We start from the raw sequence: 18,368 nt of genomic DNA, 5'->3' as shown, positions 1-18,368 counted from the left end.
AATGTGTCTCATTCCTTATTCAACTGATCCGGGGGTCTGGCTCAGTCTAGACCAGTGCTTCTGAAATTACCTGTAAACGCTTTAAAAATGTATCAATGCCCGAGTCCTAGCTCTGGATATTCTGATTTAATTTGGGCAGCAGAATTTTCTAAAGCTCCCAGGCGGTTCTACTCTGCAGCCATTTTTGGAAACCACTGGTCTATCCTCCTCAAGGACTTCAAGTAGATGAGGCTGGTTCTAGTACTTCCAGAAGTTCTGACTAGTAATTCAGATAGAAGCTCAATTTAAAGATTTCAAATCACCAGGATCCTGGAATTTCCCTCTTTGGGAAAAACAATATCAACAACAGACAAGGTAGAAGCCCTCCCCCCGACACTAGACACACAAAATGAAGATTTTAAAGTTTGCTCACCAGTTGGACACTCGAGCCATTCTTCATAGCATCAGTATGAGTGGTCAGCTTGTACAGTGCACTAGCACCAAAGATCTAGCAAACCACTATCTAGTTTTCGAACCTATTTTTGACTTACTCTTGGCAATTTCACCAAGCTCAGTCTTCTAGGATTTGAGCTGTTGTGAAGGGAATCACCTCTTCCTAAATGGCAGTTTAAATTCATATGGCACGGAGTTTACTCCATTAATCCAACTCCATAATTTATTTCCTTTAGCAGAAAGAAGTCAATTCTTTAGCGGGTGCTTTGCACTTTTGCACCTAACTTTTGCTCGGTGAAACTTAGTTACACTCACAGGGTACTGAAATCTCCTACAATCAGGGTGTTAGATAAAAACCAGATGCCATATTTTTAGCTTCAGTCAAGACCCATTTAGGGAGGAGTTTTCCAAGTTCCCCAAATGACTGGCTCTTTGCTGGTGGTATCAGAATCAGGGCTGATAGAGATTGAAGGAGATCAACTAAGTCTAGCTTTTTGCCACAAAAAGGCCCGTCCTTAACCAGGTGACAGATATCCCTGTCAATTCTTAATTGACAATTAGCAGAAAAGGAATTCCAAATTCCCTATAGCCAGCACTAGCTTTTAGAAACTCTTATAATCAAGAGTTCCTCTTTATGTCTGATTTAATATACTCATACTGGTCATTACTTAATATCATGGGGAGATCATCACTGTGGTTTGTCCTGTATTTATTTCAAACATACCAAGGTTGGGTTTCATATACATTATTAATTCTGTGATTTGAAAATTGCAATCAATACTTTGGTCTGTTAAAACAGCTTTATTCCCTCTCTTAGGATTTTTAAAACTAAAAGACTAGAGAAGTGATATGCATAATAATTTATGAAAATTCCTATTCGCATTATTAATGCAAAATGATCACTGACGAACACAGAATACACTAACTGTACACTAACATGAACAACTAACTATTCACATATCAAGAAGCCTGAAAAATGACTGAAGTAACTGTGATAATGTTTTCACTTCAGAAGTCTCTGAGGGGCATACCACAAAAGTCAATGGCATAATCCTAATCAACTCATGAATGTGTTGGCATCCGCCCCATCAAACCAACAGTAGCCACTTCTAACACTTCCAATCTGTGACTTGTGACAGGAGTTCCTTCGAGACTGAGATAAAGGCCAGTTGTTGTATAAGCTACTCGAAGCGATAAGGATGTGGTCTTGTTACTCCCTTATCAGTATACACTCAAATATCCATGTGATAGATTCCTATCTTATTGATATCACTAGTGCCAAATACTAAGGGAATCCAAAATATGCACTTTGAAATATGTCTTTAATGTAGAAATATGTATTCTATCAATACATATGGAGAAGAATGGATTTCGAAGTTTATTTTAAGCCCCAGGAGCCCTGCAGCTCTCCTAGGAAAGGAAGGCCAAAAGGGTTCTGCAGAATTCCTAGAGGCCTGCAGAACATACTGCAGAATCATGGCACTGTCATAACCGAGTTTGTATAATTTTCCTGCATGATGAGATGTCTCAAAGTCAGAGAAGATACACTTTCATTCATATTCCAATGAATGGGTGTAAATGAAGAGGGCGTCTGAAGTAACTCTAATTAGAAGCAGGGCATTCTTTAGGCAGTTAAATTGAAGTAGAAACAAGAACATCAGTTTTTTCCTTCTTACAACAAAATTTTCAAGTATTCTGAGCCCATTTCTTTCACCTACATTTTATCATACACAGATTTTTCATACCAACATTTTAAGTAAAATAGTATTTGAAAACTATGTATTATTCTCTCAAATACCCAAAGATATATTAAATTTTAGAGCAAATTCGCAATGTGTATTGTGGCATATGTCCTTCAACTCAGTAATGCTCTTTTTATCGTGAATTTTAAAGAAATCATCCATGATCAGGTTAAATAATATATACAAGAATGATAGATAACATTATTTACAATGATAAAAGGAAAATACTGGGGGTCTTCCTAAATATCTCATAATAAGGAAATGGAACACTCAAAAAAACTAAGTTTTTGAGAAAAGTTTCCAAATCTGGTAACATATCCATGACATACTGTTAGGTGAAAAAAGAAGGCTAAAAAGATGTATATATGGTTTGATTTCAATTTTATTTTAACACTTCTTAGGAAAAAAGCTATAAGAAAACATGTTCTTCTGTTTCCACATTTATTAATATGGACCTGTGTTCCTTTTGTAGTCAGGAAAAATTCATTTAATTTTAATATAAAAACTGGAAGAAAGTATATCAAAATGTTAATAGTGATATTCTTTAACTGATGGGATTATAGGTGATGATTTTTAAAATACTTTACTTTCCCCAATTTTTTATTTTATAGAGAGCATGTTTAACTTTCAAGGTAAGTAAAACACTTGCAGTGAGTAATGCACTTGCTGCTGCATCTTTATTCCTTCCTCATGAGGTACCACTTGCAATGAGTTATCAGAACACATTTCAGAATGTATTTATTGAACTCTGATGTGCAAAACACTAATGCTTTATTTTAAGAGACTTTGGAATATTTGCTGTGAAGTGTAATAAAAAATTTTATTGGGAGAAAGTGGAAACTACTGATTTAAACAGCTTTTCCAAATGATCTGTGCCTTGGTGCCAAAGTCCTTTTCCTTAAAGGACCACAAGTACCATAAAATACTTCTCTTACGCAGTATGTCTTGGTGATGCTGTCACAACATGGCCTAGAGGCTGGGTGGTCCAAACAATAGGTATTCTCTGTGATCTAACTGAGTCACCCTAATTATTTCATGTAGTAGATATTGAATAGATAGACATCGAATATATTTATACTTTTTTCTGATTTGTTTCTGCTGGTTTTGATGTTCTTACCTTTGAATAGAGCTTAACAAAACAAAGAGGAGCTTATTTCGATATGAGTAGCAGAGTATAAATCCTCCTTTGATTTTTTTTCCAGTTTAGAAAAAGATAACCAGTTCTTCCCCAATCATACTTAATTCGTTTCATTCTAAAACGGTCATGAGCTGTTAAATGTCTTAATTTAGAATGCCACAATTTGCCTTATAGCTTAGTACTGCTAATACTGTACTGTGTTACTCTCTTGTGAAATAAATTTGACAATAATTTTATTTATATACCTACTAGATTACTTTAACATGAGAATTCAAATTGGAGAAGTGGGAAAGAAGGCAATAGATGGGCTTATATATTATAAAGGTGGCTAATTATAGACAAAAATATCTGACTTACCTGTAAAAATATTGTACAAGGAAATGACAGTATAAGTAGCATTTTTTATGACACAGACTCGAACACAGATGCGGTAAAAGAATGATTTGCAATTGCCAAAGTAACCCAAAGACCTCTTTGTTTCTGCTAGCAAATGCTGATATACAATTCTAATGCCTGTTAAACAATATTTAAACAAATACTTTATAAAACCAATAATTATTTTAAGTATGTAAATTACATAGGGAAACGATGTCAAAAATATCAATCTGATTGCACTGCTTAATAGTCACCAAATAACATTAAAAAATTAATGTCATTGTCCCGATTTAGTTGCCATAATTATTGTTCCCTTATGTTGTCTCCTTATTTTCTCCTATATTATTTCTTTTATTACAAAGAAATACCTTTAGTGAGGAGAACACTAAAATAAAATTAACATAGCCAGAGCAAAGATAAATAAAATTTAAAAAGCCAACCTTTATTCCACTTTGAACAAGTTTGTGAATGTCCAAATAAGGCTCCTTGAAAATTTCTCCTTCAGGGGTAAGTATCTTCACGTAACCTTCTTTTTCCAGAATGAAGAGACGGTGTGAGCCATCCCCACTATGCAGGGCGCTGACGGGCTGGCGCAGCCCACTCACAACCTCCTGAATACAGAAGCAGTTGTGTTTGTGCTTTCTAAACAAATTAAAGAAAACCAGTAAGCTTTTCTTGAGATGAAGGAGGTAAGGGATGCACTTAGCATCCTTTTCAAAATATATTTCCTCTAGGAATCAACGGTTTTGATAATCACGAAGGGCTGCTAACCCAAGGTCACACTCTGATTCTTTTAAATTCTTTTCAACGAAAAAAAAAAAGCCAACCAAAAAAGCCTTCTATTAGGAAGTAAAGGAGAGAATCAAAACACATATGTATTTTAAAATTTCACAAGCTCACTATCTCATCTTTCAGTGACTCTAATTAAAACTGACTTTACTCACAATAATTAAACCTTACAGAAAGGCACTCAGAGAGAAAGTTCTAAGATCTATTTATAAAACTCTGATTTGCTACTAATAATGGTGCTGAATGTTTCCACAGTGCCATAAGCTAACAACTATCATAAAATTCAAGTTTAAAACTATACTCATAAAATTCCCATGAATCAGAGAGAAGCCAAGCTCATAACAGAAGATTAGTAGTCTCAGCATTAAAAGCATTTAAGCGAATATGATTTTAGAGAAGCAAACTACCAAAAAGAAAACAAAAAGCATCTGGAGGATATAGCTGCTGGACATGAGCATAGCCAGTTGACTCATTGTTAAAACCACAAGACTTGTCGGGTTTTTTCTTTTCTTTTTTTTTTTTTTTAAGATTAAAGAACATTTATCTTTATGAACCTGCTGATCTCTTCCACTTTGTCGTATTCTTCCATCTGGTCCAAGTAGTTAGATGCTGGTCCTCTGATTTGTTTTCTTGGAAAATCTGGAAAGCACAAGCCACCATCTTTTCTTGCATAGTAAAAGCAAAACTCATCAGCAGTAGTTTGAAGGAAACCTTTAAAAATGTAAAAGGACACCTTAGAAATATTTAGTGTCATGGTAAAAACAGAGCATTTGAAAGACAAAATATAGGTAAAGAATTTTTTAGGAACTATATGAATATTCTAGGGAAATATATAGACACAAACCAAAAGGTAAGAAGAACATATTTTTTGGCTTGGGATTTCCATTTCTTTTTTAACCAAAATTTAAAAATTGCAGTAAAAGTGAAATGATATTGTGTTGGATGCCTTAAAAGGCTCCTATGAAACAGAATTGATACGAACACAGCATTAATCTTGTTATTGCATTGACTCTGTTTTCAAGCCTCCCTGGTTACCATATGTTGTACTTTCAAGCTCATCTGATTACTATTCAGCACTTTTTGCCCACAGTACTATTCCTAAGAAGAACAATTTGCGATCAGGAAAGAGATAGACCATCGGGAGGCAGTTTGGGTCATTTTACAATTCTTATTGTATTGTCACTCATATATGATTAAATAATAAATCTAGTTACTATCCCAAGGTCATTCATTATATGCTACAGTAAATGACTGACTCCCTGGAATGATCAAGCAATGAATTGATGCCAGTAACAGAGGCTCTATATTCAAATGTGTTGGTGCCTTTTTTCTTGCTCACTTACTGGAGACAATGATTATTTTATAATACAAAAATTTTCTTTAAGATATCCTTTCAATATTCTCAAGCAGAATAGCTGACATACTACCCCTCAATGAAAAAAATATTAAAACAAGCCAAAACAAAACTGCAGAGTAGACTTAAAAGGATGTGAAAGATCTTTTTTTTTATTTCTTACATAGTAAGAATTTTTATCAAATAAAAAGTTGAATAAGAAAGAAGATCCTATTACAAAAGCAATTTTGACATTTCTTTTACAATTTGAATTAATAAGGTAGGTTTTTATTGGGGGGAGAGCATATTAATTAATCAGATTCACTTCCATATTCTGATGATTTTGCTATTAAAATATGATGTTGCTATTAGAGTTGACTTTATATGATGTCCCAAATTCCTGCTTCTGGTTTCATATCTTTAATTATGCTCAAGGTCTTGATTTTTACCTAACAAATTAGATTATTGTACTCCCAATCAGTTTTGTAACAAAGGCACCTGGTAACCCAGGTGAGGTTTAGAAGTTGTATAATGGATGCAAGTTTGCAAGGATTTGCAAGAACAAGGATTTGGGGACAACCAAGTGAGGCGCATCAATGGAACATGAAAGACCCTAAAAAGTTGATTTTCTGTGAGCTTGACCTAGGTCCCCTCAAACCTAAAGCTAATCTTGGAATCTGCGGGTCCCAAATGGTTAAAACATAATATACATTTTGACCTAAATTTTGGGTGAAATGGATCACCCCTAAATTTCTGAGACAGACTCTTCAAGGCCAATATCTGACTCAACTACTGGGAAACATCTTGCCTTTGGGAAATTGGCAAGTAAAAGCAGATGTCCTTGGGAGTGTGTGTGTGTGTTGTGGGGGAGGTGGGCAGAATAAGGAGGCAAGGAGGCTGTCAGCTGGGGAGGAGGCAAGGAGGCTGTCAGCTGGGAAGGAGGCAAGGAGGCTGTCAGCTGGGGAGGAGGTTATCTTTCTTTGAAAAAATCCAGGGATTAGAAATTGGGGAGAAGAATGACGGCTGCAACAGCTTTTACTCATCTTCAGCAATTCACTGTTTGCAAAAGATAACTTTTCTCCTCCATTCTTTAATGGCTAAGCATCAGATGAAAACTGCCTGGTAGTGTGAAATAATTCTGTTTGAGGTAAAAAGAAGAGAAGGAAAACTGAGTTGCTAAATCAGACTTTTCACAGTTTGGGGCTAGAAGTTTTGGGGGGCTAGGTGTTTTATATATAAATATATGTAGATATATATCTCTCTATATATAGATATGTAGATATCTCTCTATATATATCTCTCTCTACATATCAATATATATTTACCTTCAGGCAGGGAGTTCTCCATGTCAGTCTGATGCATGCGGGAAGACTGTCATACTATGGATCTATTTATAACTGAATGTGTGAAGGAGACCTTTTGTTTTAATGTGATTATTTGCCTGCAGGGGTCACAGAAAAATTCCAAAGTGCAATTCAGAGGAAATTTTGAGCTTGCTTTTTAAAAACATATCTGTTTTCCAGCATTACAGTCTGCAAACCAATACCATCTTAAGGGGAAATTAATGAACGATGCCGGTGGCTAATTCCATTTTATAAGGAATTATTAGCTGGGGACAAACACGAGGAAATGAGAAATCATTTTCAAATGGAACATCTGAAGATGAATGAGTACAGATTCATAAACTCTGTCTCTCCAGAGATACTATGCTCTCTTAGCAAATTAAACAAAACAAAACAAAACAAAACCAGAATGTTAACAATCAATTATTCCAAGCTTTTTACAGTATTGAGACAAACTGAACAATCCAAGTGGGAAGAAGGGGGCCAACTCAGAAGGCTTTTACATAAAACTCTGGGCATTTTTCTGACAATTATGTTACTTTGAATTGAAACATCTAATACTTTTGTTAGTACTTTACCTTAAATGACCCGATTTTATAAGCAGGGATGAGTAAGATATATTTTCCTGTGAAGAACTAAAAGAGATCTGGTTTCAGGACATAGGGCTAACATTTATTGTCAGGGAGGATATAATTTACCGAATGGTACCCTTCTGTTTGGAAGGAAACACTGAAGAGCATGTTACTGAAGATGTGCAGCTCACCCTGGATCATCCTAATATGATGAAGTCCACTAACAATGGAAGTACACTGATGATTCCAGCAGCTGTAATTTTTTTATAACTCCTGATAATTTATCAAATGTTTTGGAACTGTAACTCTTCTCCTGGATCATTAACCCAGTCCTACTGTACCACAAAGCACCCTATAAAATACTGACATGTAAATAAATATTCTCTGTGCAGTTTTCTAAGCTCTAGCTTTTCTCTGAGCATGTATGCTACAGAAAAGTTATTTTTTCCTCATTATATATGCTGTTCATCATGATAAAGAAAAAATGAAAAAACCCTACCATCTGTAAGGCTTGCACTAGAGAGCATTTTCTAGCAGAGGGAGTAGACTTTGGTGTATTCATATATCCGCTCTGGTTTGCTCTCTTGGGCACTAATGAGACACACGTGTAAGATATCTGACTAGGTCAGGAGTGGCTGTGGACTCGAGAAACTCAGTGGAATCAAATTCTTGACCTCGGCCTCTGTAGCAATGGGATTAAACCAATTGAACTAATTGTGTACAGACAGATATTGCACACTACCATAACCTACAGCTGAGATATGATGGTCCAAGAGTGATAAAAATCACTATGATAACAAGTATAAAGGGAGAAGCAAGGCCCAGAGATGTCCTTTCCTATCCTTTCCACAGAGGGTATTTATTAGGCCATCATTTAGTGAACAGTAAAGCATCTCCTCTGTTCATCATAATTCAGGCAAAAGACGAGACCCATGGTATTGAGAAAAGAGTTCCTGTGGTTTTTTTTTAAATGAAATTTGGGTATGTTTTTAGAAGTTTTAAGAGTTTATCTCCCTAAGTAAAGTCACAACAGGAGAATATTTAAGATTAATAAAACTCTAGTGTATCCTCACTGTAGTGATTTTTAACTTCTTTTTTTCATTTTTGTGGAAATAAGCAGACCATGAATGTTTCTGAATTAAAGTTTCTGGAGAGTAGCTGTCTTTCAGGTATACGTGTATCCCAAAGTGAGTGGCACTTCCTTAAAGCCAAGAGGGTGAAGCAAAGGGATAGACCGTTTATGTGTTTAATTCTTTATGTATTGGGCAGTGGGGGAAGAAATGAAGATGTGTCTAGAATTATTTTCACTCTTTCAACCCCTTTCAGCAGTTCCCTTCTCTTAGCAAACTACAACCCTTAAGGTCCCTTCCTCTTCATGTTTTTGATTTGCAGAAAGATGAGGCTAACAATGAGGATAGCAAAAAAAAAAAAAAAAAAAAAAAGAAGAATCACAAAGTAGCTGTTTTTCACAATTTCAAACTTCAGAGAAAAGCAATCCATGTCATTAAATAGACTTAAGAAGGTGAAATTATTACAAATTTTGAGCAATTTCTGAAAAACGAGTGTTCTAGAATTCTAAAGAGCCTTCTGTGCTGGGGGCCAGGGCTGAGGGGAGGATTATCATCTGATTCATCATACTTTAGGAAATGGTAACCTACATGCCAAGGATCAGTCTGGCTAACAAATTGATCAACCTAAGTAACACAAAGAGTGTGTTATTACAGCTCACTTTTGGGACAAGTATTTAGAGCAATTATTAGCATTTGATGGATGCAGAGGAAGCCCCCTCTGCTCGTTGCTAAAGCCTGCTGGCCTGGCCCTGAAAAGTAGCCTTGCTGCTCCACCCACCACTGGAGTAGAGCTTTCATCTGGTTATCTTTCAAGGCAGCCTGGGTGGCCACCAAAAGCACTTGACATCTTGATGCACTTCAGCAGTTTTACATATATACAAACTTTGTAGAAAAATAAATTTGTCATTCGTCACCACATATGTTGATCTGGGGAGTGAGGTGCTTGCAGCTCTGGCTCCTGAGTTGTTTGCTGTGCTCTCTCTTTCAGTGGATATTGCTTTTTGTTGTTTGTTCTGGAAGCTAAAATACCTTCAAATATAGGAAGCACCCCACAGATGAGTCTCTAAATCCAGCCTAGTGGTATTTATCGCAAGTAGATAAAAATGCCCACTGTCAATACCATTTTCAAGTTATAGTGGTAAAGGCAAACCTTGCAGACTGGAAAGTTGCAGCAAAACTTTATGGGACCTAATCTGTTATCGCTTCTCGGCAGGCCATCTAGGCAACCGTGACCTATTCTACTTTGCTTTGGGGAATGTGATAAAGAGAAAGAAACAGCTGGTTGAAGGAAAGCCTTAGAAACATGGCTGTAGTTAAAAAAAACAATAATAATATTTTCACATTGAATGGGTTTAGATACTTGTTATGGTACACCAAAGGAGGCAAGCAACCCTAGTCAAAATGTTTTCTTAGACTATTAGGAGAGCTCTATAAAAAATACAAAAATCTACACTTTTCTGGGTCAGAGAAAAAAGTAAAATGTCCATAGCGGTTAAAAAAAATTCTCCAAGTGCATCCTACAGTTCTTAAAGCTTGTCTTGTCCTTCAGTGCCATTGAGTTTTATAAACTGTTAGTTTCAGTAGATTTGTTTGTGGGTGACACTGCCTAACTAAACAGAATCGGACTCGTTAAATTCGTTTCTACCTCTGTGTTGATTCTTCCAACCTAAAGCAAAAACCATCAAGGTTTACAAGCTTCTGATGGTAAAATTAATCAATGCCCAAGAGCCTATATGTTTATTAGGGTCCAAAAGACGATAGTGACCAGGTATATCTGGGACATTATAAGCATAAGAACTTGAACTTCTTTTAGCCTATCACTTTCTCACAGTACAAGTTTGGTTACGGCATTTAACTTCTCCTGAGGCTCAGTTTTCCTCATCTGTCAAATGGAAATGACCAGACCTTTCCTATCTACCTCACAGGGTTTATGAGGAGCAAATTAGTCATTATATATGAAACTACTTTGTAAGGTGTTACTTTTTGGGGCCTCTTGAATTATATTTTATTTAAGGAAATACCTTAAAAGTCGATGTACAATCTGCACTTATGTATCAGCTGTGTAGAAGGGGAAGCTGTCTTGATATCAACGCTGATGACTAAAGGCACCAACAAGAGATTTGTGCTGATAATCCAGCTGTGTAAAGATTACCAACTGTATTATCCATTTAACGAGAAATGTTAAACACTTCAACAAAACAATGTATTGTTTGTAGGCTGAAATGACAGCAGCAATTTGAGCAGCAATAAAAGGTTCCAAGTTTGGCACAGTGAATTATGAGGTAAAAATAGATACTGTGAAAGGCAGATAAATTTTACACTTTCCTAAGCAAGCATTTAGGAACAGGTATCTTGGCAAGCTATTCTGCAGTAGTTGATTTAATGTATCTTTTTTTTTACCTGGAACATGGCCTCGGCAAGTATAAAAGAATTCTTTGCAATAGTCTTTGCACAGCAGGGGAAGTGCCAGGTCTCTTTCCAAGGATTCTGTCTCAGGTGAGTAGAACAGGCTCTGAGAATGTGGAGAGCAAAGTGCACATTTGATTTCCTCCAGTAACTTCCCGCATTCTGTGTTGTTGGTAACAGAAAACATCTGAAAGCCATAAATCAGAAACAAACTTCTTTTTAGTTCCGTGAAGTTGGGTTTAGTTATGTTTTTTGGTCATCATGGAAAGAGAAAAGTGTCGTTTAGCTGTTGTCTGCAAAGAATCACCAAGTCCCAATACAGTATGCCTTTATAAGGACACAAGTGCAGTCTCTTGGGTTGGGATGGGAGGGCAAAGGGTAGGGATGCACAGACATGCTTCTTACTCTTGCAAATCCAAGTCTGTTTATCTGTCCTTCAGGTGTGAAAAATTAAATGACAATTATATATAGATTCTTTAACCCTTTTTCTTACTCTGCCTCAAAGTATACACTGACTGATAATTTAACTTGAAAACTCCAAATACCTTTATCCCACTGTACGTAAAGCAACTTTTAAGACATGGCTTATTTGTGTCTTGGGTAAAAATCTATTTCACTCCTGAAATTCCTAACGACATTCTCAAAGATATTACTTGAATTACATTGTTCTCATTTTAATTAATTTTCAATACACAGATTGCATAGGGAAAGTTTTCTGAAGGGGGGGCAGAAATATCGCCCTTTCATGTTCTATAAAAATAATACCTGAAGCTGTGTCAAACAGATTTAAGACCAATTTTTATTATTCATTGTATTTTAGCCAGGAAAAATGTTCTAACTAGTTCCTCAGGTATGTTATATGCACGAAAAACACAAGAGTTTAATAAAAATGATTTTGTATTGTATTTAGTGAGTTTCAGTGAAAAAGGGCATACTTTTATCTTTGTTTATACAGCATTATTATGTCTTTTATATCAATAAGACTAACTTGAGAGTTATTGATTCATTGAGATTAGTACTTTGCAGATAAAATCGGTTTCAGTGTCTAGTACTGACTTTAAAAAACTGACTTCAGGACGTCCTCTAATAAATATAAATATAGACTATCAGCACAATATTTGAGATGTGAAATGCAGTGCTGTCTAAATTAAGCATTGATTTTTCATATTAAAAAACACCATATGGTATTAAAAAACACCATCATGGGACTGAATTTTGTGTTTTCCCGGTTTATATAACTATGTTTATACTTAATTATTTCTTTAGAACTACGAACTGAAATTAACATTTTAAACTCTATAGATCACTGCTTAAAGCAAATATTTCATTCTGAAGTTGAGATTCTAATTTGAGTAAATTGAGCAAATCACATGGCTTCTATTTTTTAGGATAAAGATATTCTAAGTGATCACAAAATTTGGACCTGAAAGAGCAAAGCAACTAAAAAAAATTGTTGAATACAAGGCATGCTGAAATGTTAAACGTGCAATAGAAGCTACCCTGTTTTGGAAAAAAAAAAAATGTGTATAAATATGATGAGTCGTAACTATCTACGATATTCAGAAAAGTTATTATTAATCACAATTCTGTTTGCATTTTGATTTTTACCAATTTATTTAAATGACAATAGCTTAAATGGTTAAAGTTTTCTAAGGGGAAACATACACCAGACACTTAGAATTTGCATTCCAAGAATGTTTTAAATGTCTTTTGTTGTCCATACTCTGGCAGACCTCACCAGATCTATGCAATATTAATACTGTTCAACTCCGTTCTGTTTGTTTATCATACGGCAGTCCACTAAGAACAAAACAACTGCAGGATGCTGAAGCCACCGCTTTTGCTGGCGGAAAAACTGGAATGTAATTACCTTTGGTTTTATGGAGAACATGCATGCTTCGATTTTTTTATAGCTGAAACAAAACGATCCCCATATACTCTCCCAGCTGCTATCCAGGAAGAGCTTGATTTTAGGGCCTCAAGAATTTTGTCTTTTACAATTTTTGGAATGTGTCCTGGCCACAAGATCTCTCATCAAAAGTGCAGAAATAGGATTCAATAAATTATCTGAAATCAAGTATAATATTATTCTTTGTAAAGTTTCATGCTGTTCCAACCCAGCAGGATGGTAACATTTTGCTCTGTGTGAGGTCTGCAGTGTAAATACCTATTTGAAGATAGATAGAGCCATCATTCTGGCTTTGGTTTCAATGAACCAATAGTCTTACTGAAGTCAATTAAACTGACTCAGCCCAAGCTGCAGCGCTGTTTTAGACAGATGAGTGCTGCTGTGGGTAGGGTATTTTTTTCTTCTTTTTTGCCTAAGTGTCTGTGTCTATACAGGTCCTTAACTTTATGTCTGACAATGTCATCAATCTTAAGAAGAAATTTAAGCTAATATCCTGTTTCAATTTTTAAAAGCCATCTACGAAACCATCAAATTATAGCGGTTTAAACTAAATATACTTTGGAAATCATGTAAAACTTCGAATCATTATTACAGTGTGCCTAGTAATGATTGTGGCTGTTGCTGACTAATTTATAACATCTGGCAGGTCATCCTCTAATCTTCAGCCACAGGAAAGTAAAACCCATACAAGGAAGGTAAGATAAATCCTGGAATACACAGTGAAGCGTGGCCTACAACTACAGTTTATCAACAAATAGTAAAATGGGTGACAGAGACCTTCTGTATTTCTCTTTATTTATCAAGTAACTAAAGAGAGAGGATGAAAAGGCACCCACATGGGTTCGATCAGGGGACAAAAGGAGAAAATACAGGACAGTATATTAAGATGATGCCTTAAGATCACTTGGTACACAAAAAGTTATTTCTAAAACTCATATGCCTACAAGGTTGTTCAGCTGTTGGGTAGAACACATGCGTCTCTGGACTGTAGTGCTGGATTATGTCATTAAAGAGTTCAGTTTCAATTTTAGGCTAATATGTAAATAGATCATTGTACTAAGGCAGCTGTTAAAGGGACCCCAGGATGAGTTATTTGTTTAGTTGGATGTGTTCAACAATAGCCTTTGTCCCTGAAAGAGCCAGAGCAAACAAATGATTGTAAAAGGGCACACTTGAAAACAATTACTTTTCACCCATTCCTTGACAGCTTTGGCTGTGAAACCACCCAAGGTAGAGAGAGCTTCTATGCCTCTGTGGCTACAAGTTAAGTTTTAGAAATGGGGGTATTTCAGTTGGTTGCAGATTCAATTTGGCTAATGGGAATTAGATCCTTTTAGCATCTTGTATTTAGGAGCTGCAAAAATATTGCTAAGACAATATAACTTGCTAGATATTGGCAGTACTTATTTGTAACAGTAGTTAACCATCTCGTTACAGTACACAAAACTATTAAAATATACAAAGAAATGAAAATATAGAATAACTTAGAAGAATAGTACCATGGCTAAAGAATTGAACTCAATTACATTCAATAGTTCATTACATATTAAAGAAAATGGGTTAGCCTGGAAACTGGACTTAATCGCACAGCTAAGTATGATCAATATTCTACTCAGTTTGCTACTATCTATTTGTCTATGAAGTTTCTTCACTTAGGAAAAAGCTACTCCTGTAGTTTCTTGAAAAGTTGCAGAAAGCTTTCTGGGGAAATTTTTTTTTTCATGAACAAAAAAAGGGCCCTTTCAAATAGCCATCATCTCTTCTGCACACACATTATGAAATAAGACCCTAACATATATTATAAGCCAGGAAGGCTTAGGGGGAAAAAAGGGAAACACTGAAGTTTATTATAAAATAACATGTTTTAAAAACTATTAAAACTTGAGAACTAACATGGGTCAAGAATGCATATGCATAACTATATCAAATCCCTGATTGGAACAATTTGAGTATTGTTGGTTTATAAACCACTCGTAATGGAACCAGCAAAGTCTAGTGTACCAAATTTAATTGAGACACATTTTCCAAATGAGTAGGGGTTTGTTGGAGATTGGAAGCACATAAAACGGAAAGGAATGTGGATAGCTAACATGGCAGAATGATTCCTAAAGAATGATTTCTTTAAAAAAATTTATATAATTCCTCTTAAGGGTTATAACTCCCCTCAGTCTCAGCGCCCCCACCCCCACCCAGCTCCCCACTACATTTAGTTAAGAAAAAGTTTTCACTCCTCCTGTACCTGGAAGAGTTCAGTATTGCAGGGGTCTGCGGATCATTGGTACATTCATAGCGTATATTGCACACAGGGAGGCTTAATGCCAAATATTTTGAATCCTTTCTCTCAATTTCCTGGTTCTGTCCTGCTCCTGGTAAAAACCCTGGAGCTGATGTGAATGTAGCGATTTTGTACTTTAATTCAATTACAACACAGGAGCTTAATGACATTGTTTGGAACAAAATGCGGGAATATCTGTTCCCTGAATCTCAGACTACTGCTGCATGTGGTAAGAATAAAGAGAGAGTTACAGCTGAAAACCTGCAGCAAGACAGTTCTCACTCAGCTGGGAATAGAGGGAGTTGGACAAATGCTCCCTCAAAAGGCATGAACATTTGGACAGAGCTGGGGACTGAAAGAGAATGATGTTCTCTAGTTTCACCCATTAGTGAACCAACTAACAAACACAATGGTGTTGTTGTTATTCTTTTGCCATAAGCAACAGGACTCTGTGTGTGGGCAGCAGTTTAGTGGGGAAGAGGATAAGTCGACCCCTTTTTGTCCCATTGATTTTTTCCTATTTGCATGACTTGAGCAAATTAAATGATGCAATATGGCTTTTTGTTACAAAACAAAGTGAGAGATACCACCCAGACACATATGTTGATTCGTAGGAGCTGTTTACATGAGAATAGAGTGAAATCTACCGTGAACTGAGCATAAAAATTAGATTCAGCCTGGGTTTTTTTTTTTTTTTTTTAAATGCCTGGGCCAGCAAGACTGAAGCAGAAGTTTTCCAAGAGTCTCTCAGACCTTGACAACTGCAGTGTTGTAACAGAGGAATTCTTAATTAAACCTAAAATGGGGGAAGGGTGGGGGGCAAAGACACCTGATTGTTTATTTCATGCGCAGGGATTGTTAATGACTGATCCCCGGAGTCTTTCCTTGGAATGCAGTAGAGAACACACATTACTGCAACCCAGGGCAAGAAAAATGTTGCAAACTCAAATATAAGCATGTCTTCACACCCAACCAACACTATTTTCATATTTGTTTAAACTTATTAACATCGGGAAAATGTAAATGCCATTACCCCTAAAACAAGTTTCTGGAGAAGATCTTCCTAGACAACTACCACTGAAAACCCGAATTTATAATGTTACAAAACGTGACAGGAGGAGAATCGCCTCGGTTTTACGTGATAAACATGCCCCAGCAAAATCTTTCGCCAATTTTGGGGTTCTAAACTGGAGTACCAGGAGTTCCTTTTCGCTGTTTAACTATTGTAATGCAAGACACCCCCCCTCTGACGGGGCTGGGGATCATAAACCAACCATGCTTCAACATCCTTTACGATTCAATCCTCTCTCTAACCGAGCACGTGGAGAAGCTGCACAAATCTTTTTACCCTAGAAAAATAAACCAGAAACCACAGCCACCTTCATTTACAGTTTTACCGCAACCAATGCCCGATTCGATCCAAAACACACTGTTAATCGCGATTCTTATAAAGTATTTACCCAGCCCAGAATGCGGGTACCACAGAAGCTTCTCTTTTCTGAGACAGGGAGTTTTGCACAGCATCCCGACCGGAGACTCTTGGGGGCGGGAGAGGTATCTGCGCACCCCAGAGGAACACACAAACGAATCACGCTAGCGCTTTAGAAAAGTTATCGAAAAGAACTCCCCAGAGAAGTTTCGCCCCTCTTCCCGTCACAGCACTGCCGGAGCCACAAGGCACCCCACCCAGCCAGTATGCCAACCTCGCAGCTGCGAGGCGGGTGCGTGCCTACCTTGCTATCCAGGCGCCCCAGCCCGGGGCTGTCACTCCGCAGGCAGCAGGACAGCCGAGGGTAGAAGCCACCGCACAGCATCTCTCCCCCACTCAGCAGCTCCAGCTGGGACATCATCCGCCTATCTCTTCTTTTCAGGCGCTTCGGAGGGTTCCCATTCAGGCACCTTCTCCTCCTCGCTCCGCTCCCTTCGCTTCTTTCCCCAAACTTAGCATCTCCTTCAAAGAAGCCCAGAGCCACGGCTAACAGCAGCAGCTTAAAAGAGAGCATCTTCAGCATCGCCTGCCCCGCGCGGCAGGGGCTGGGCGCGGGAGGATGGGGGGGGAAGGCCACTGCCCAGCAGGGGCACTAGGGCGCAGCTCCAGGAGGAGGCTGCGGGGTGGCAGGACACTCGAGAGGCAGAGAGAGGTGGCGGGGGCGAGAAGATGTAGAGCGATGCAACTTTGCAAAAAATAAAAGACGAGGCGATGGGCCCAATGCGTCAGGGGAGCCCGAGGACCGAGATAAAGTGCGGTTGACACCGTTTGCGGTGGTGCCAGTGTCAGTTGGGTGGGGGGCTTTCTGCTGCGGCTGAGGAGTGGGAAGAGGGGAAGGAGTTGGAAGAGGAGGTAGAAGAGGAGGAGAAGACGGCCACAGAGGTTCACTTGTCCGTGTAACGGGAGTTGTTTAGGTGAGACAGTAGTAGCAGGAACAGAAACGGCGGCGGCGGCGGCGGCGGGGCAGGCGGAGGCAGGGCCAGCGCTGGGCTCTAGATGATGCTGAGGTCTCCTCTGCCGGCGGCTGCAGCTTCTCACACAGCCTCTCATGTTTCGTTCCCTCTTTTCTTCTTCTTTTTAACTAGCGCGCGGGGAGGTGCTGCCACCGCGCGCCCCTTGACGTCACCGCTGCTCGCGCGCCCCCGCCCGGGTTGGGGGGAGGGGAGGGGGCGGCCCCGGCGGCCTCCGGGGTGCGGTGGGGAGGGGCCGCGGGCCGTGGCGGCGGGCGGAGGGGGAGGGCCCGGCGGAGTCCTCGGAGCCAGCCTGGAGGGCGCGGGACGCCGCGCGCCCGCTTGGCCGCGCCGTCCGGGTGGGGGTGTGCACGGCCCTGGTCCCCCCGGCCGGCCCGCCTAGGACTGGGGCGCGGCCCGGTGGCTCCCCGCCCGCTCCTCGCTCCTCGCGCAGCCCCTCCGTGCGACCCCGGGCGTGAGGCGGCCGCGCTGAGGCGCCGAGAGAAAGTGAGTAAGAGAGGGCTGTGGGAGGCGAGAAGGGAGGG

General features: G+C 38.6%; 1 protein-coding gene across 2 annotated transcripts in view; it reads right to left on the bottom strand.

Annotated features, from left to right (window-relative positions):
• HHIP (hedgehog interacting protein) overlaps window positions 1-17,396 on the bottom strand; it is a gene marked incomplete at its 5' end in the record, with an annotated part of 89,086 nt that extends 71,690 nt beyond the window's left edge. For both annotated transcript variants that reach the window (XM_082653181.1, XM_082653182.1), the window contains 4 exons: window positions 4,128-4,329; window positions 5,031-5,187; window positions 11,195-11,387; window positions 17,118-17,396. In XM_082653181.1, coding sequence (XP_082509307.1) covers window positions 4,128-4,329; window positions 5,031-5,187; window positions 11,195-11,387; window positions 17,118-17,396 — 831 coding nt within the window. The remainder of the gene's footprint in view (window positions 1-4,127; window positions 4,330-5,030; window positions 5,188-11,194; window positions 11,388-17,117) is intronic.
• Between the last annotated feature and the right edge of the window lie 972 nt (window positions 17,397-18,368).

This window comes from Grampus griseus (assembly GCF_964374135.1).
Source record: "Grampus griseus genome assembly, chromosome: 4".
Lineage (NCBI taxonomy): Eukaryota > Metazoa > Chordata > Mammalia > Artiodactyla > Delphinidae > Grampus > Grampus griseus.
The sequence above is the reverse complement of the archived record's forward strand: the minus strand, read 5'-3'. Positions and strand labels throughout refer to the sequence as shown.